This window comes from Neoarius graeffei, chromosome 18 (genome assembly GCF_027579695.1).
Source record: "Neoarius graeffei isolate fNeoGra1 chromosome 18, fNeoGra1.pri, whole genome shotgun sequence".
NCBI lineage: Eukaryota > Metazoa > Chordata > Actinopteri > Siluriformes > Ariidae > Neoarius > Neoarius graeffei.
Genome location: NC_083586.1, coordinates 38,485,837 through 38,506,976, shown reverse-complemented (window position 1 = coordinate 38,506,976; position 21,140 = coordinate 38,485,837). Strand labels below are relative to the sequence as shown.

At 44.0% G+C, this 21,140-nt stretch overlaps 1 protein-coding gene across 3 annotated transcripts in view; it reads right to left on the bottom strand.

The window, feature by feature from the left end:
- Nucleotides 1-21,140, bottom strand: part of gsk3bb (glycogen synthase kinase 3 beta, genome duplicate b) — a 112,204-nt gene that overhangs the window by 60,192 nt on the left and 30,872 nt on the right. The window contains exon 1 of one of the 3 annotated variants that reach the window (XM_060898792.1): nucleotides 18,053-18,208. The exons of 1 other annotated variant lie outside the window; for it this stretch is intronic. In XM_060898792.1, coding sequence (XP_060754775.1) covers nucleotides 18,053-18,086 — 34 coding nt within the window. In that variant the 5' untranslated portion in view covers nucleotides 18,087-18,208. Of the gene's footprint in view, nucleotides 1-17,272; nucleotides 17,427-18,052; nucleotides 18,209-21,140 lie in introns of those variants that run through there. One more of the 3 variants, XM_060898793.1, reaches the window with a different exon arrangement.

The window sequence follows — 21,140 nt, the reverse complement described above, 5'->3', positions numbered from 1 at the left end:
TGAGATCGCTCCTTTTTTTTTCCTATTTTTGCTGGCGGGATTGTTTTTGTTTTTGGAAAGAGCACAGGCGGTGCGCAGTTTGGTACTGCTTCCGCAGTGTTTGGACTAAAGACTCTGCCCTAAGGGCTATTCTCTCACTCTTTCTCTCTCTCTCTCGCTCTCTCTCACTTTGTACCATTACACAATAAATATTCACAGTGAAAATATTTTGTAAACGCGTTTCATGAACCAAGTTATAGGATTTGTTGACAACTCGCATCGAGTTCGTTACACTTCTACCCGGCGTGAAGCACTGACAGTCATGTGGTTGTGACGTCATCATAAACAAATCCGTTCTACTCATCCAGACGACTTCGCAACGGGGCCGTTGCCAGATTTTTTCACTCTGGAATCCGTTCTCAAAAGATTTCGTTTTGGGGCACCCAAAACGCCGGTGCCATGTGGACACCAGGCCAAAACGATAAACAATTTTATCAGATTCACCTGAATCCGTTGCCGTGTGGACAGGGCCTTATTGTACGGTAAATTAAAATGAACTCGGGAAATTTTTTTTCCCGCCATTTTGCCATTTACGCGCTGTACATCTACATAGGGAAGTCGCCAGAGTGTTAGCCTGACCCACTGACTGAATAAAACACCGCGCTGTTTTCTGTCGTCTCGCGCGGCTCTCTTTCAGAGGCGGGGCCTCCCAGCATGCAACAGTTATCCAGCCAGGGCATCCACTGAATGGGGAAAAGACAACACCACATTGCTCCGTTGCACAGACCACAGGCGTAGAATTGGGTACAGGCGTGTCCCTACCAATATTTCTGATTGAAGAAAAAAAAAAATCACGCTCCGTGCGCGGTACACAAACGGTTACTGTAGGTTTCCACTGGGCGAAACACCACGCAAAATTGGCTCATGAATATTTGCTCTGGGGGCGTGGTCGCGAAAACAGCAAGCAGTTCGGCTACCATGTCAATTAGCAAGTGCGGTTGCAGTGCAGTGACCAGCTGCTAGCTAGTAAGCTAGCAAACTGTCCTTTAGAAACGTAACGTTAAATTAGCTCGTAAAATGAATCAGTTAACAACAGTTCGGATTCAGTGTGTAAAAATGACAACATACGAATATGACTGTTTTCTAAGTTTGTGTGGCATGTAAATAACAATCCGACTTGATACCGACAACAACTGGTGTTCATTAAGGTCACAAAGACATTATTAAATCATATCAAATTGTGCTAATGTTGGCTAATATTGCACCTATAGTAGTCTTGCTTGTGAAGTGCCTGCAAACTTGAGCAGCCCGCTAATTTGAAGTGCTTCAGCTAAGACCTGACCAAGTTCGTGTAACATGACACGTGTAAAGAACAACCCGCTGGCGATGTGGATGTTGTTCGTGGCCCAGACACCTTTTAATCCAATCAAGCATTTTCACATAATAAGCATAACAGCCTCCGCATTCTTGATCAGAAATTTTTGGTTACTCCCGCCACTTTAGAAAACGTCACATACCGAGTACGTACATCCGCTGAACTGACTGGTTTTCGAGGGGCTTCATTTGAAAGCGGGAGGCTAAAACTTTTCTCTGTAGAACCCTGTCCCTCCCTCCTCTCTCGGCTCAAGAAGACAACAAAAGGGCAATAATATAACAACAACCAATCAGAATTCAGATACATTCTGTTGCTAAGTAAAATTGTAACCTTTCAACGTGTTAAAAAAGTTCTCGAACCCTCGTCCTGTTTTACCGTTCGATCAATCACACATCAGCTTAAACTAGCATTCTAAAACTAGTTAAAGATCACACAGAAGAGACCCGACTCCCCCTGCCAGCCTCATGGAACGCTCCGGATGTGTTTTACTTCCATTTATGAGGGAAAGGAACATACACCCTCCCGACAGTCAATGCGTTATTCGCTTGTAAAACACATTTGCAAATTGGTAGAATGAGTTAATCATCACATGCAAATGGATTGCATATTATCTCATCTCATTATCTGTATCCGCTTTATCCTGTTCTACAGGGTCGCAGGCAAGCTGGAGCCTATCCCAGCTGACTACGGGCGAAAGGCGGGGTACACCCTGGACAAGTCGCCAGGTCATCACAGGGCTGACACAGACACAGACAACCATTCACACTCACATTCACACCTACGGTCAATTTAGAGTCACCAGTTAGCCTAACCTGCATGTCTTTGGACTGTGGAGGAAACCGGAGCACCCGGAGGAAACCCACGCGGACACGGGGAGAACATGCAAACTCCACACAGAAAGGCCCTCGCCGGCCACGGGGCTCGAACCCGGACCTTCTTGCTGCGAGGCGACAGCGCTAACCATTACATCACTGTGCCGCCCGGATTGCATATTATTATTAGTATTATTCATGAATTACTTCAGTTCTGAACTTCAAATTTAAAAATTCTGGACTTTGGAGAGATGATGGAGACTCTTTTGGTGGAACACAACGGAGCAAAAATATTGTGACCCTCGAATGTTGACCTGAAGTTGGCACTGGGTTTATGTCCCCACCGATGTTAATACCAAATCTACGCCCTTGCCTACATGTTACCTCGTTCTAATTGTTGTTACTTTTATCCAAATGACAGCTCGCAATATGTTGTTACTTTGCACTTTTTGTTTATCTGGGTACTCATCTTTGAGAAACTGGATTGGCAGAATGTTGCCTGTGAAGAAAAGAATGTCTTCATTACCCTGTGCCAAGTTAATATTTACTTAAGTGCAATTTTTAAGAGCTATAGATTGTATCTTATTTATTGTTTTTGTAGTGAATGATTTTGTTTCTTTAGGTTATTTACTGGGCGGCACGGTGGTGTAGTGGTTAGCGCTGTCGCCTCACAGCAAGAAGGTCCGGGTTCGAGCCCCGTGGCCGGCGAGGGCCTTTCTGTGAGGAGTTTGCATGTTCTCCCCGTGTCCGCGTGGGTTTCCTCCGGGTGCTCCGGTTTCCCCCACAGTCCAAAGACATGCAGGTTAGGTTAACTGGTGACTCTAAATTGACCGTAGGTGTGAATGTGAGTGTGAATGGTTGTCTGTGTCTATGTGTCAGCCCTGTGATGACCTGGCGACTTGTCCAGGGTGTACCCCGCCTTTCGCCCGTAGTCAGCTGGGATAGGCTCCAGCTTGCCTGCGACCCTGTAGAACAGGATAAAGCGGCTAGGGATAATGAGATGAGGTTATTTATTTATATTTATATATATTTTTTACGTTCCACTGTTGAATTGAATAAGTTGACTGTTCTTTGAAAGGGTGTATTTGCATGATCATTATTATTTTACTCGTGGCATAAAATTGTCTTGAAAAGACGTCAACGATAATATCGTTTATCGCAATAACTTCTGAGACAATATATTGTCCAACAAAATTTGTTATCGTGACAGGCCTAACCCTAGGTGACCCTACTTTCATGCCAGAAAGAATCGAAATCGGTGAAGAACTGCGGGAGAAGATGCGATTTGTGTGGAAACTGCTCGTTAGGGCTTAATTACTCCATATCCTCATTATTAATCGCAATTATGCAAATTTCGGTAGAAGATATATGCGCCCCAAGTAGACCTACCTTCCTGCCAAAAAGCATAAAAACTGATGAAGAACTGAGACAAAAGAAGCAATTTTTGTGAAATGTGGACGAGGCTGGATGGATAACAGACAACACGATGGCATGAGCTCATTGCCTGTCGGCTGCTTGAGCTAATAATGGTGAAAAAAAAAACCTCCCAAAAACTAAATAGTGTTTGAAAAGATTCTACTCGTCTCTGTATGTGATGAGCGTCATCTAATGACTCATACACTCACCCTTTTCTCTTATAACTGCCCCCAACATCAATCACATCCTGAGCCTGTAGTTTCTTTCCGTAAAACAGAGACGCGTTTTTCCGCCTATTCAGCAGCCACTTTTGCACTTGACTGTCGTTGAAGTGTCGCTATATAACTGCGTAAACACATCACTGATACTCTGCTAATAAACCCTCGCTGATTATTTTCCAATAACAGCACATCCTGAAGTGTTTTACGGCTCTCAAGCTTGATTTATACTTGCTACATGCACACGGACACAAGATGGACGACACGCATATTTGCTCAACATGCTCCCACTGGTTCTTTACGTTCCAGCGACGCACGGCTCGAAATTCATGGTGGTCCGGTCGCCCGAGGCGACTTAATGTGTCATTTGGCGGGTAATTCCTGTCACTAGCCAGCCCGGCTGGCTAGTTGAAAATAAAAAACATATATGAAGCGAAGATTCAGACACACCGTCAACTAAAGCCGCCACATATTAAGCTTCTGTGTTAATCGATGTGTTTATCGGCAGGACGGAAACTACCGAAGAATTCCGAATCATATCGTGTACGAGTCAGGCTGTCGGCTTTTTCACTACTGCGCATGCATATAACGCATCTCGTTGAATATTGCGGTAATCACGTTATCAAATTCAATAGATGTGGCCACATTATCACGTGTTTTTGTTGTTGTTTACATCTACATCTATCAAAGCTATGTTGCGATGTGGAATTTTCTGAAAGGTGTACAGAAACCGCCAGAGACGGGGACAAAGCGACCTCGGTCTGAAGAGGAGAAAAAGGCCGCCGATAAAGCGTACGAGAAGGAGAAACGACAAAGGACTTATAAGCGAACGTGGGAGCAGGGTAGGCCTTGGCTGCGATACGATTTTTATGGAATAATTAATTTTTCTCAAGTTGATTCCGAGTCAATATGAAGCTCCTAATGCTTTCTCTCTCATAAATGGTTAAATACAGAAAGCATGTTGGACATATTTTGGGTGCTATAGTCATGATAGTGAGTATATTTGCTTTCAATACTCATACACCAAGTTGCCAAGTTTTCCAATATATTATTATTTGTTGATATTATATTATGGTGCTCTGTGTTGTTCTCATTTATGTATTTAACGACAGTATCAAAATACTCGGGTCTTGAAATAAATGCACATTAGTCATGAACAATGGGAACTACTCTCTTTTGCGTTATTTTTGACAGAAGTAAAATTCATACATGAACAAATTTTGGCTAGTTGATTTTCTGTTTGGCGAGTTACTTTGGAAGGTAACTAGTCTGGCTGGCTGGTGAAAAAATATATGAATTTCTAGGCCTGCGACCTGTATTGTAACAGGTTACTTTCCTTATGGGTTGTTTTACAATCAGGGTACAAAGTTTGTGTCACAGGGGTCCAAAATTCAAATTGATTCAAACTGGTTCTTGTACCAGTTTTTAAGTGAAGCACAAGTTAAAGAACAGATTTCAGGTCATTGTTTGACATGTGTGTATGGCAGTTTTGTGTAATCTGCTATAAGATGGGAGAAACAAATGAAGTGATTCTCGGAGAGGACGTTTTTTTTGACAATTCAGAATCCACTACTGCCCCTTTTCCACCAAAGCAGTTCCAGGGCTGGTTCGGGGCCAGTGCTTAGTTTGGAACCAGGTTTTCTGTTTCCACTGACAAAGAACTGGCTCTGGGGCCAGAAAAACCTAGCCTGGGCCCGCCCATCCTAAGTGTGACACAACACAAGGGCCTGTTGCGAGCTTAGTCTGGCAAGGCAAGCTATCTTCAGCTCTTCCAAGCTCCCGAAAAATCGGGAGCCAATCAACTTTGAGCATCTCCAACGGCCCTGGGTAGAGGCGTGTTCAAGGCAGTGACGTAGTAGAACTGCGACCGGAAGCCATAGATTGTTTACAGAATCTATGCCGGAAGCGCTTCATTCACTAGAAACATTACGAACATGGAGCAGCGGCAAGCCTTTGACACAGCGGTAGATGCTGTATTGAAAGCATTCAACAGGAAGTTCTCATTGAAAATGGAGCAAAGAGCAGCCCTGGAGGTATTTATCTTCTTCCTGTTACTCAAGCAGTTTCCGTCGCGTCACATACGTCAGAGGAAAGAGTGATGTGACTGGTTTAAGCTTCGTCACAGCCTTTTCTGGCTTCGACCAGTAGCAAACTGAGGCATTTCAGGGAGGCGGGTCAACCACGCCTTTGGGAAACGGTTGGGCTTAATAGCTTTGCCAGACCAAATGCTCGCAGAGCTTTGAAGTCGTGTTAGCCAGACTAAGAAAAAACGGTTCCAGGCTAGCACCAACTCTCTGCTGGGCCAGAGGAAAGAACCGTTTACGTCAGCGGCGGGGCGGAGTTGTTAAGACCAACAACAATAACAAGACCACAAAAGATCGCCATTTTTAAGCGACGAGAAGCAGCAGCTGTACAAACGCGAAGTCATCCATTATTATTATTATTATTGTTGTTGCTACTTCTTCCGTGTTTTTGCTTCGATATTCGCGCCAAGGTTTATGCAAACGTAGCGACGTAACTGACATATACAACAACGTAATGACGTGGCTTCCCTTAGCACCGCGAGCTATGGAAAAGCAAACTGGTTCTCAGCTGCCTCGCAAGTTGAATGAGTTGTGAACCAGCACCAGCACTGGCCCCGAACCAGCCCTGGAACTGATTTGGTGGAAAAGGGGTATACTTCCATAGTGCTTTTAAATATAAGGCTGTAAGCTTTGTGTTAGTTGTCTCTAATATTTATGTCCCAATATCTTGACCACATTTTAGGATGAAAATAATCATTTTAGATATGTTATTTTATATTGAAAAATTAGCTGTCTCGGAGAGGACATTTTTTTGACACTATTCCATACTAATTTGATCAAAATAGTCTGAAAACTTACTGGCATTCAACATTAAAACTTAACTATGTTTCCAATGATATGGAACCAAATATGTGTTTTATGGTATAAAGAATGATGTAAGTGCATCCCTTTTGGAGCTACCTGTGGTCAAAAAAGCACTTTTTCCTAAATGACACGAGTAATTTTGCTAAATATGACATACATTGCCATACATTCACCAAAAATAACGTTATCACCACATTTTTTTTGCATGGTAAATAGAGCTATCACAGGGCTACAATAACAACCAAGTTTATTTATGGCCCTTTTCCACTACCTTTTTCAGCTCACTTCAGCCCGACACGGCTCGCGTTTCGACTACCTCAGAGCAGCACGACTCAGCTCGCTTCAGCCTTACTCAGCTCCCAAAACTTGCACGGTTTTGGAGTGAGGCTGAAGCGAGCCAAACCGAGCCGAGTGAGGCTGGGGGCGTGAGCAGACACTCCCCTGTGCACTGATTGGTGAGGAGGAGTGTCCTCACACGCCCACACACGCCCCGCGAGCACGCTGGGATCTGTAAACACCGTAAACCCGGAAGAAGAATAATTACGAGAATTTCTGAAGCCTTATGCGCCTCGCCTCATCTATACGCTCTTGCCAGTATCTGTTGGCGTTGTCGGTGACAACAAGCCACAGCACCAAGACCAGCAACACTAACGACTCCATGTTTATTGTTTACGATCCGGGTCGTGAGACTACTGCTTAAAAGGTCACTGATGTCACTGTTTGCGCCGCCTAACGACATCACGTGACGTCCACCCACTTTCACTAACTCCACCCAATGTGTCCACCCACTTCCAGCCAGCACGGTTCAGCACGGTTGTAGTCGAAATGCAACTCCAACAGCCCCGCTCAGCTCGACTCAGCACGGCACGGCTCAGCCCAACTCAGCCGCGTTGGTAGTGGAAAAGCGGCATTAGTCAAGCCTTTTGATATTGAAGATAATAAGTGTTAAATGTGATTTTTAGCTTGCGTACCCTGATTGTAAAACAACCCAAAAGCCGTAAACCCTTATCTGCCTCGCTTTATTCGAAATTAAAAAGCAGCTCGTCATGATACCGAGACAACCACAAATCCACGAGTCATGAAGAACCATGTTCTATGAAACAAAGATCTTTCAGATTTTTTTTTTCAGCATTTACAATGAGTATTTATTTCCTTTTAAATCATGAACAGAAAAAAAATGTCCAAACAGTCACTTGTTAAAGTGAATATTAATGCGAATATTAATGCATTCTTTCTTGATGCAAATGCAGAAGCGCTGATATAGGACAAAATGTTCAAACAACTGTTGTGAACAAGGTACATGAAGAAAAAAAGCATCAGCTGCACTGCAGAGAAAAGTCCCATCAGTACTGCAGGGTTGAGCAGAGCCTCCCACAGCCTTTCTGCCCCAGACACATCTCTGCTTCCTTACAGGAAATGTCCAGTTCAATATGGAGGATGTCCGGCATGCCTTCTGGCCTGTCCTTAAAATAAGATTGATGGAAGAGGAAGCAGCTGTGTGAGCTATTCACTCCGACCCTACAATCACTGCGATCGCGACAAAGTGCTTTACTGAAGATAAATGGATCTTTAATGGCACCTAAACATCTATTGCAATATCTGTAGAGACTCACCCCTGTATGAGAGCGAACATCATTCTCTCTAAGAGCTGTGTCATCATCAAGAGCATTGACACACCAAGCTGTCGAGAGTCATTACTCAAACGCTGCCTGTTTTGAGAAAACAAACCAAACGGCACTGGAAAAGGGAACCGACACATTGGTTGTGCAAATATTTCTCAGCGGACGACAGATGATCTTCTGAAGACGTGCGGAAACTCTGACAAAACTGAGCGAAACAGTCCAGTGCGGCACAAAACTTACGACTCGACTGCTAACATAAAATGCAGTCTCGCATTTAAACTATTCCGTGATTGAAAACTAAAATGGTGCCAAAACGTCCAGCAGTAAAGGTTTTACGCAAAGACAGACCCTTACCTTAAGCCTAGGTCACAACCGGCCGTACGTGCTCCTACAGCCGGTCTACATGCAAAAAACGCAAGAAAGGCGCGCGTGTGACGTGCTGATTTTCGAGCCGTAGACTGGCCGCAGACCGGCTGCAGAGGTTCTTTGTCATGTCAAACAAACTCTACGGGCGCTTACGTTTTTTCAGGTTGCAAGACAAACTTACGGCCAACGTGCGTCTTTCTCCACGAACAAAAAAAACACAGCGATTTGGGAAACGCCAAAAATCGCACGGCCAAAAAATCGTACGTCCGGTTGTGACCGAGGCTTTAAAGTGCATATCACGGGTAAATTCAGGAGCAAGATCAGTGTAATTCTCCTATTTTATATTAAACTTTGGTCAAATATCTGTCACATTTTGTGCAATTTTTTTTACCTTGCGCAATACCAGAAAAATTCAGTTGAAATCGAGCCATTTGAGGCGAATTGGTCCGCCTCTGAAAAAACTTGGCATTTGGATTTCCTGGCAAACATTGATTTTGGTGACGTCGCGTGCGGGACGCCTCCCTCTGAATCCTACGTCAGCGCTGGTTTGTTTATGAGAAAACGACCTGGTGGTTTTCTGCAAATTTCTTCAATGTTATCGCGTAATTATTAAAATGGTTAACAGATGTATCGCAGGAGGGTGTAGCAACACCAATCTTGATGGGATTAGTACTCATCGTTTCCCAAAAGACCGGACAATGAGAGAGAAATGGGAGCGCTTGGTCTACACAGGCTGTGCACTGAAACCGTGCAAAGCTCGCGCAGCCTGCTGGCGCTTCCGCAGGTAACGTCACGAATCTGGCTCCAGACTCCCTTGGGATTTTTCCAGACACGTTTTGTTATTTTATTTTTTTTCTGCTGTAGACAGATGGCCTTGTGCAAAATTACCCTTCTGGATGAAGGGACACACTTTCATATAAAAAAAAAACCCACGAAATTGGTCCAGAGTATGCACTTTAAATAGGCAAACACATAGTTCCTTAATTGAGCTCAGGTGCGCCTTGTTCACGGTGCGTGTGCTGGAGTCCGCTCGGCGTGCACGCGCCACAGCGCGCAGGACTAACACTCCATCACTAGTGAAGCTGGCAAATCTCGAAATTAATCTAAATTGGAATGATATGGCGATCTGGCTGCTGTGTAAACAGTTTTCAAAATGGCGGCGCTGACCCATCACATTTGAAGTCTCGCACAAGTCTCGTGAAGATTGCGCGGATAAGCGACGCCTGTCGTGGACCATACGAACTACATTCAGCATGACTAAAAACCGAAAAGGCTGATAAGTGTAATATAATATGCCAATACGAGTCACGATCTTGGTTGTCCGACGATGACCTTGTCCTCCTTACGGTTGACTACTTCTGCTGTGGGCTCGGGAGTGGCTCAGCAGCCCAATCCTCGAGCGGCAGGCACGGGGACAGTGAGAGCAGGGGAACTGTCCAGAGTCGTTCGGCTCCGCAATTGAGGCCTTCTTTCTTCTTGTTCTCGCGTCGGCGATGTCTTCCCGTCTTTTTTCTTCAAAGTTGAGCTGGGCTCGCTGTGTTAGTGTGCGCCAATTTGATCTGTTTAGCGCTTGTTGTTCTAGCTGTTTTGGGGCGATTCCAGCGTGTGCAAGGTTGGCCGATATAAGGTTAAAAAAAACGAAAACGTAACTGAATAACACGTTAATTAAGAAATAAAAGCAAGCTAAAAAATGACTTCAGTTCCCCTTTAAATCCACCATGAAGTGCATTAATTTAAACTTACACATGCACCAAATGAAAACTTTTGCTTTTCTCTTGTTGGAGAAGGGGAAAAAAAAACTAAGATTTTTTTTTTAATCCTGATAACTACATATTTAAAAAACAAACAAACAAACAAAAAATCCCTAGCTTACACACACAACCCAATTTCTCGACTCTCTAAGGTGGAATTGTTTTTACTTCTTGGGCTCAGATTAAGTTGTGGGTAATTCATTTTTAAGGCTTTTTCTGTAACATTTATGAGAAAACAGTGAAATTCTGCCGAGAGCAGTGGGCAGCTGTGCTGCAGCAGTTGGGGGTTCGGTGCCTTGCTCAAGAGCACTTCAGCCATCGATATAGAGATCTTGCATGTGACGTCACAGCCGATCCAGATTGTAACAGACACCATCTTGTCGGTCAAACGCCATATTTCCGCCTTCTACTTCATTCTGCTTCTACTTCTACCTTTTCTTCTGGAAAACCCTACTATATACAATTCTACTACAATGGCTGCAGCTACAAGCTCTCCCTACCTGTGCACGTTTTTTATGTTTTTTGTGTGTATTTTTGCGTGTTGTTCGTCTGTACCGGACTTCAATATCCACTACAACCGTATGGACTTACTGGACATTGGTTTCCAGCAGAAAATGACGGTTTGTAGCGATTTCCATCGCATGCACAACATTCCGGACGAGATAGCCAGACCAGCGGGGTCTCCGTAGATTGTTATCGGGTCTGGCAGGTGAAGGAGGCGGCGTCGGGAGAGGAAGCAAAAGCGAGGCTGCAGGCAGAGCCGGCCTGTTGACTAAGCTCAGAAAACAGCCACTCAAATCTCCACTGCCAAGCCTCTACCTCTCCAACGCCAGATCCATGGTAAACAAGACGGACGATTTGGAATTACAGCTGGAATTACCTTATTCTATTCTATAATCGGCTGGTCAGTGCTATACTAGATACTACTGATATATCTAGTATCAGTACTAGTACTCAATGCTTAAGTGACTTACCCGTCCAATGAGGATTGTTATTTTCTTGTTTACAAGATGCCACATCTGAGTCGCTGACAAATCCTGAATTTCTGTAAAGATAACTGTGCAGAGATTTATAAGCACGCAGTGCTTCACCACTGAACAGCGAGGGAAAGTTGATGAGGTAATTATACACGTCTGGGTATTCCACCTCTGGCAGTTCCATATCCACTGACACGGTCGTGAAAACTCCGTCCGGTAAGCCATAAGGGTCGCTAATCCGTAGGTCGTTTATTTTAGACATATATCTAGTTATCCGTTCATTAGAAAAATGAGCCGTGTAGTCCGTCGGTTGAAACTGATCCATTCTGTACACGAGTGCAGCAGTATTCAGCGGTGTTTTTTACCGACAAAATGGCGGCTGTGTACTTTCCGGTCACGTGACTGCAAGATCTCTATAGAGGGCAGGAAAGTGCTCTTCATTCACTCCCCCCACCCCCACACATTTTCCTGCTCGTCCAGGGAATCAAACTGGCAACTATTTGCTACCAAAGCTGCTTCTCTGACCTTTAGGTTATAGCAAAATACACAGAGGATATTACAAAGTGGCGTGAAGATATGAAGTTTATCTTCACAAGTGAGGAAGCGAATGAGTGATTTTTTTTTTCAACATGAGAAGATAAAACTTCATATCTTTGTGCCACCATGTAATGTTTTTATAAGTACACATCCACAAAAATACAATCAAGTTAATCAAAAGAATTTTAAGTTTGAACCGGTTCGCTATTTTGACCATGCGCGTCTAGTCAGCGGGAAAACACTGGGAGTGATGTAATCAGGAGTGAAATATTATGTACTTATTGACTGAGTGGGAGGGCCGGACGGAAAAATATTTCGCTCGAGGTCATGCCGTCATACAAATGACCAAGAGCCAAATATTTTCCCATCCGGCACAACCTAAGTCAGACAATAAGCATTTTATTGCTACCGAGGAGGAAGCCATTTGCATTACAGCCATGAATGAGGATTCAAAATAGCATTAATTTTACAGCATGGATAGCGATAACAACAGTGTTCACAACGAAAGCGAGTTTTACTACCCTGAGGAAGAAGAAATAAAAGAAAACATTTCAGGAGAAAGCTAAAAACCTCTAACTTGCTAACACCGAGCAAAAACATGGCTGAATCCTGAATGACTCCTATTTGTATAAATAGGGGACTACATAGGCGGCAAAATGTAGTTTTTTTCCTGCCATGGAAGTGCACTTGTATCCCGAGGAGGAAGCCATTTGCATTACAGCCGTGAATGAGGATTCAAAATGGTGGCTCAGCTCGGTTTTCCCTTTTGGGCGCTCTTGTTTTCTGTTAGAATTTGGTAAATAAAAAAATAAATATATTATTTACCAGCTTAAGGCCGGTCCGTATGGTGAAATACCGTGACCTCCGCCTTGAATACTGACCTCGGCCCAGAGGCCTTGGTCAGTCTTTTCAAGACCTCGGTCACGGTATTTCACGATACGGACCTCCCAGCTGGTAAATTTTATATATGTTGCTCAGATCCACGATACATTTCGAATGAAAAATGTGAGTTTTTCAACACGAGAAGATAAACTTCACGTCTTCAAGCCAACGTGTGATTTTCTTTTTATTATACAGACACATTCACAAACAAATTTATCAAAACAATTCATTGATTTCCTCACGAGTGACATCTACAGATTTACATCACGGTTTTGGTTCTCCGTGTCCCGGATGCAGCTGGCATGAAAATACTCGTGGTGTATTTCCCAGAAAAACACTTATCTATGTAACATAACATAATATGACATGGCAAAATAGAGCATAATAGAGCTCCCCTCTCAATACAGTCTGCTCATCGCTCCGTAGCTCTTCTAGCATGGAACAATATTATAAAATTTGCTGCATACTGAAGCGTTACAGCTGTGCTACGGTATGGCGGTATATGAAAAGTTCATACTGTACAGGAAATCAAAATTGGTATACCGAATGAACTGGTAAACCACCCAGCACTAACAGCTAGGCTCATAATGATATATTGTGCGATGATAAAATCATGACAGAAATTAATGATGATTCGAATCGATGAAATAAACAATGAATTGTGAATATTATCAGGCTGCGTAATCTCAGTTTTTTTTCCTAGCTGCCCTAGATGTAAATGCTGTAAAAATGCATTGTCTAGACAGCAGAAGGCACAATTGAGGTTTTTCACCCACGTGACCAAGTCATGTGAGGCTGCCATTTTGGACGTCACGGCTCGAATCAGTTTGAATGCGAGGAAGGCGACAAACGAAAAACATAAAAGAAAAAGGAGCGAGATGCAGAAAACACCTTCACTATCCAGCGACGTAGGGCATTTACAGGGCGAGCAGAGGGAGAGGTATTTGCAAAAATTGAGGTGGAGCAAGCCGGAGCGCGCTGCTTAATTTGAGGGGGAGCAAGCCGGAGCGCGCTGCTTAATTTGAGGGGGAGCAAGCCGGAGCGCGCTGCTTAATTTGAGGGGGAGCAAGCCGGAGCGCGCTCCGGAACCTCGGCCGGAGCACTCCGGGAGCAAGCCGGAGCACGCTGCTTAATTTGAGGGGGAGCAAGCCGGAGCGCACTCCGGCAGCTATTTACACTAGATCCAGTGTAAATAGCTGCCGGATCATAATTACAGTAAACTAGTAAATACAGTAAAGGAAAAACTTGAGACTGAAAGGTTTTAACAGTCATCCAAATGACTGAACATAAACATTGCTACAGTAACATACCAGCTATTATGATGTTGACATTAGCTAGCTTGACCTTCAAAATGGCGGACACCGGGGCGTCACGTGACCCTGTGACGTCAGGTGAAAAACCTCAATACTAAATTACACTCGGTGGAAGTAACACAGCTCTAATGCTGAGAAAACACACAAAAAAACGGATCTAAAATGAGAAAGCGCTTGTGATGGAGTGCCTGTTACGACAGTTGAGTATGTGCTCTGACTGCCATACCAACGAGCCTGGCTCTTTAGCGTTGTGATCAGGGTGCAGGTTTGGCATCCTGTAGACCTGGGTTCAAGGCAGGATATGATGACTGTTCTATTGCTTTGTTACAGATGGCGTCAGAAGTGGGACGGCTTGCCGGGATGCCATTGGAGGTGTGCCCTTTGTGTGAGCCGTACGAGGGAACCCAGGATAGGTGGCCCCTGTGCGAGGGATCCCAGAAGCATGAGTGTGTGGGGCACCCTGGTATAGAAGAAGTATGGCTGGGGGATGCATGAGGGATGCTTGTGTGCATGAAGCGCATGGGTGCACCTCCCGAAAGGGAGGGCAGTGTGATGGAGTGTCCGTCACTACAGTTGAGTACGGTATGTGCTCTGACTACCATACCAACGAGCCTGGCTCTTTGGTGTTGTGGTCAGGGTGCATCCTATAGACCTGGGTTCAAGGCCGGATAAGGTGACTGTTCTCTCGCTTCGCTACAGAGCTCTTGTGTGATTTGCTGTACAAATAGAGAAATTTCAGCTCTCTTTTTACAGACTAAAGACAAATCAAATGCTTTTAATAAAATGAATATTTTAGTTAATGGACTATTATATTTTGCTCCAACCTTTACAAATGTGAGTAAATTATTGTTGGTTATTAATTTTTTTTTTTAACAAAAGGAATATTTAAGTTGATAAATAATTGGAAAATGTGTGGGGGGGTTAAATACAACCCTGATTCCAAAAAAGTTGGGACAAAGTACAAATTGTAAATAAAAACAGAATGCAATAATTTACAAATCTCAAAAACTGATATTCGATTCACAATAGAACATAGACAACATATCAAATGTCGAAAGTGAGACATTTTGAAATTTCATGCCAAATATTGGCTCATTTGAAATTTCATGACAGCAACACATCTCAAAAAAGTTGGGACAGGGGCAATAAGAGGCTGGAAAAGTTAAAGGTACAAAAAAGGAACAGCTGGAGGACCAAATTGCAACTCATTAGGTCAATTGGCAATAGGTCATTAACATGACTGGGTATAAAAAGAGCATCTTGGAGTGGCAGCGGCTCTCAGAAGTAAAGATGGGAAGAGGATCACCAATCCCCCTAATTCTGCGCCGACAAATAGTGGAGCAATATCAGAAAGGAGTTCGACAGTGTAAAATTGCAAAGAGTTTGAACATATCATCATCTACAGTGCATAATATCATCAAAAGATTCAGAGAATCTGGAAGAATCTCTGTGTGTAAGGGTCAAGGCCGGAAAACCATACTGGGTGCCCGTGATCTTCGGGCCCTTAGACGGCACTGCATCACATACAGGCATGCTTCTGTATTGGAAATCACAAAATGGGCTCAAGAATATTTCCAGAGAACATTATCTGTGAACACAATTCACCGTGTCATCCGCCGTTGCCAGCTAAAACTCTATAGTTCAAAGAAGAAGCCGTATCTAAACATGATCCAGAAGCGCAGACATCTTCTCTGGGCCAAGGCTCATTTAAAATGGACTGTGGCAAAGTGGAAAACTGTTCTGTGGTCAGACGAATCAAAATTTGAAGTTCTTTATGGAAATCAGGGACGCCGTGTCATTCGGACTAAAGAGGGGAAGGACGACCCAAGTTGTCATCAGCGCTCAGTTCAGAAGCCTGCATCTCTGATGGTATGGGGTTGCATTAGTGCGTGTGGCATGGGCAGCTTACACATCTGGAAAGACACCATCAATGCTGAAAGGTATATCCAGGTTCTAGAGCAACATATGCTCCCATCCAGACGACGTCTCTTTCAGGGAAGACCCTGCATTTTCCAACATGACAATGCCAAACCACATACTGCATCAATTACAGCATCATGGCTGCGTAGAAGAAGGGTCCGAGTACTGAACTGGCCAGCCTGCAGTCCAGATCTTTCACCCATAGAAAACATTTGCCGCATCATAAAACGGAAGATACGACAAAAAAGACCCAAGACAGTTGAGCAACTAGAATCCTACATTAGACAAGAATGGGTTAACATTCCTATCCCTAAACTTGAGCAACTTGTCTCCTCAGTCCCCAGACGTTTACAGACTGTTGTAAAGAGAAAAGGGGATATCTCACAGTGGTAAACATGGCCTTGTCCCAACTTTTTTGAGATGCGGTGTTGTCATGAAATTTAAAATCACCTAATTTTTCTCTTTAAATGATACATTTTCTCAGTTTAAACATTTGATATGTCATCTATGTTCTATTCTGAATAAAATATGGAATTTTGAAACTTCCACATCATTGCATTCCGTTTTTATTTAAATCGGGGTTGTATAAAATTTTCTCCATTTATTTTTTCCCCTAAAATATCATTAGAACAACAAATCGTGAACGGGGTTGATCATTACATGCTTACTAAAACAGATGGCCAAGCTTGGTTTCGGTTTCGATTTTTCCGTCGTCATCGTGACTGCCGTGATGAACTGTATCTAAAATCAGAAACTCTGAAAAGGTACCTGCTGAAAAATCTAGAAAATCCAGAAGGTGGTCATGGCAAAACAGAGCTTTCAGTAGACTGGATAGTAGTACAAGTCGTTTTTAAAAATTCCAACAATAGGAAAAACAGTTAGTGTTAATACTCAGTGACAGTTTAAAATGGTACATATCGAGGCAATTTGAGATGCAATGATAGTTTGTTTAGCCACCTGTGGACACGGTATCACATGGTGCTAAAGTGGGTCTACTATTTTATGTCGGGATTGGACCACCTGGATACACAAAGTTCATTTCTGAGGACGTGTAAAAATGCCACTCCAAGTGGCCAAGACCGGCACAGCAGCCATCTTGTGTACACGTAATTAAAAGCAGGAATAATGCAGCCTTTATTGAGCCAAAAGCTATCCAAGACATCCAAAGCAAGGTTGCATTTCTTTGGAAAAAGATCATCATAAGCAGACGACCCACCTTTGTCTTTACTTTTGGAGTCTTCATTCCCCATTGTCTCTTAAGCTGATTCCTCCAATTTGACAAGCAACATGTAGCCGGATGGGCTGACGCTGAACTCGTACTCGATCAGACTACATGGTCCATTGGTCATTGAGTAAGAAATTAGACATTAGAATACCTTAAGTTTATGGCGTAAGAGGACAAACTGACGGCGACACAAAAGGAAACCCATTCTGCTCGTAAGCATGACCTCACCTACAATAAAAATTTCCAACTGGTCAGACCAGCTTCAGAACAGTCTGATGTCAGGCTGTGAAAATAAAACCAGCAGAGTTCATTCGTACTACTCAAAAGAGCTCGGGGACGTTTTTAATAAACGCCATGCTAGAATTAAGCTCGGACCTGATTTCTTTTTTACACATGACAGCACACCGTGTTATGCATTTCTACTTGAATCTCTCTCAGCAGCTTACATTTCTTCATTTCCTGTGTTCACACATGTACGTAAGGCAGGGGACAAAGAGCGCTGAGCATGAGGAGCTGAGTCATGTGAGGGGTCAGAGTACACACCCACGCATTCTAACGTAGACACACGCACATACGGTCAGCGTTTCTGCTTTCATGGCATTGGATTTTAAGTCTAGAGTTACTGTGTCCTTTTACTTCACTTGTGACATTTGCAATAGAAAAAGATCAGATCAGGTTAAGATGTCGTCCCACTCGCATACACACTTTGTGTATTAAAACACAATACACAACCACACAACCCCCCCCCACCAAAAAAACAGCATAACTTACCTCTAAAGAATTTACGCACAGCAGTAGTTTGCATTAAGGATTACTGATACAACCCAGAAAGAGATGCATACGTATAAAATATTGGTCCCCTGACACACAAGGAAATGAGCAAGATCTGATCGAGCATGTCTGAACACGCGCTGGCTATGAACTGTAGCGGCAGGCGTCACACACCTCTGGCTAAGCCACACCTAGTTTAAGAACGCCTGTTTCAAGATGACTCAAAGAGGTGAGGGTTAAATAAGGAATTTAACGAGTGAGAGAGAGAAAGAGATAGAGAATCAGTGTTTCCTACTGATCGATCTGATGGTCTATAACAGCGTTTCTCAACCTTTTTTCAGTCACGGCACCCTTCAGAAGTATGGAAATTCTCAAGGCACTCCCATATAAAATGTACGCGGTCACGCTGACCATACGCTGACCCCGGCGGTGACGTTGTGATATGGGAAAGGGGGCCGTGAGACAAATTTTAATGATGCATGAGGCGGCGATGATCTGCATTAGTGTAACTATCGTTTTTTGGAATTTTAATTCACTTTATTTATTTCAATGTTAGAATATACAGTAAGCCCTCAGTATTCGCGGGGGTTAGGGACCGGACATGGCCGCGAATAAGCCAAAATCGCGAATACTTGTAAACCCCCCCCCCATAAAACTGCTCACAAATGCTTAACTCTTCCCTTCCTTTAGCATATCGAGAAGTCCTACCTTCTCCTGCAGCGTCATTACCTTCTTCTGGCGCTTAGCTTCCTTGGCAGGAGCCTTAGGTGGGGTTTACATTAGACCGTATTAGCGGATCATCAGATTAACGTTTTTAAAACGATTAGTGTGCACACAGCAACACCAATACACGATTCGCGTGCACACAGCAACGCCAATACACGATTCGTGTGCACACAGCAACACCAATACACGGATACGCTCGGCTCCGCAGGCATCCTGCGCTCCAAATCACTCCGCCCTGAACAGCGAGTGCCCTCTGGAGGGTGCGCACTCCGGCCCTGCGCAGCTCACAGAGCGCGCGAGTGAAGTGCACGAGCAGTGATTCGGGACTGAGCCGCTGTGTGTGTGATCCCAGCGCATATCACTTACCACTTGCAAGTGGAAGGATGGCAAGCCTAAAGACAATCATAACTACACAATGGGCAGTATTTGCATCAGTATTTGCAGTATTTTCATACTTTTATACTCTTTAATGAAAGGTGATACAAGGCGGAAGTCCGCGCCGTTTTTCAGCAGTCGCGTCACATGACCAACGCCAGCGAATCAGGAAGGTGGATGTCACAGTGACGTTGTCCAATGACGACGCCAGCTAGAGCTCAGCACAGCGTATCCACGTATTCTCAATGTTTACACAGCACCGGAGCTGACACGATCTGGATTGAATACGTGGACCCTGGCGGATTCCCGTTTCCCGGCGTTTTAATGTAAACGGACAGTGCATCCGCGAAGAAAACGAGACAGATACGGTCTAATGTAAACTTGGCCTTAAAAGATGCAGAGCATTTAGGAGCCATTGTAGGGCGTAAAAATTATTCAAAAATACCAAGAACGCACAACACGTGAACAAGTCTGAACTACGGGAACCGCGAGACTGTACCGTACAATGCGCTCATTCGTATCAGCCAATGAGCAGCAGCCCGCCATTCAAACTTCAGCCAATAGCGAGCGAGCATTCAGCTCCGAGAATGTAGCAGTGCGTAAACGTTCGCAGTGCGTAAACGTTCGATATGTTTGCCGCAAATGACCGTGAATCGCTGAGATTTCCGCGAATGTATAGGAGATATGTTCTATATAAAATCCCGCGAATATGTGAATTCGCGAATAGGCGGGGGTCTACTGTATAATTTTTTGACGGCACTCCTGACGAAGCCAGACGGCACCCCAGTTGAGAAAGGCTGGTCTATAAAGTATAATATATTCGCTCTATATACTGTAGTAAATTTTTACAGAAACGGTTATTACTTTTGACATGTGTTTTTTCTGAAATGATCATCTTCCGCATGGAAACAATTTGCGAAAACCCTCACACGATTTGAAGTGAATGAATTCACAGTTCATTACAGGGTAGAGCCCTGCACTCCCGCGGGACCCGACGCAAAGCAGTGTGGCGCGGGACAAATTTTGAAAGCTCATTGCGGGCGCGGGCAGGAGGGGGAGTGCACAATGCGGGAGCGGGCGGGAGAGGTGATAAGCTGCAGTCCCGCTAACTAAAAACGTGTTTAAAATAAAATTTATAAATTATTAATTTATGTCTATCATATATGATTTGTGCTGGACATTTTATTTGGCATTAATAGAAACATTTTAAGACGCCTAAATTTGCGGATGTGGTCTAATCTCGCGTACGTTTCCGATTCCTTTCCGCTCTTCCGTGTTTGAGATCTCCGATCATGGCAGAAGAGCAGAGCTCCTCTAGTGAAGCTCACAGTGCTTCAGAAGTGAGTGCTGCTTTAAAAAGAGGCACATTTACCGTTAAAAAGTCAAGAGTCCTGAAATCAGACATTTGGAAGTCGTTCTCACTCGTGGTTGGTTGTTTGGGAAACGCACCCCTGAACGTGAGCTGTAGATATTTGTGCTCAAATCCACTCAAAGTAGGGGGCGGGGCACCATCACGCTGTGTCTTTAAATTATATTAATTTCTTATAGGCCTACTTGTATTTCCTAGAATGTAAATGTGAGTGACATATAAGCTATGTGCAATGTGCAATATTCTTAATATCCACTGTAGATTTTGGTCGGTGTGTTGGGTATCTCTGTAAAGCCTCAGCTGCGCATGCCGCCTGGCAACGCGCACCCTCGCTACGTGCGCTAGGTGAAGGATCGGTCAGTGGAGAGCTCAGCTAAGCTCAGCATGTTTAATTCCCCAAGCCAATGACAAGAACGTTCGTGAGAAATAACATGAACGTCTGCATCATGCGGGATTTGCGGGCGGAAGCGGGACAAAATATGGCAGGCGCGGGCGGGACTGAAAATCATAATTCTTTGCGGGAGCGGGACTGAAAATTCTGTCCCGCGCAGACCTCTATTACAGGGCTGGGCAATATGATGATTGATTATCAACATTGTGATATTGCTTTTAAAGGAA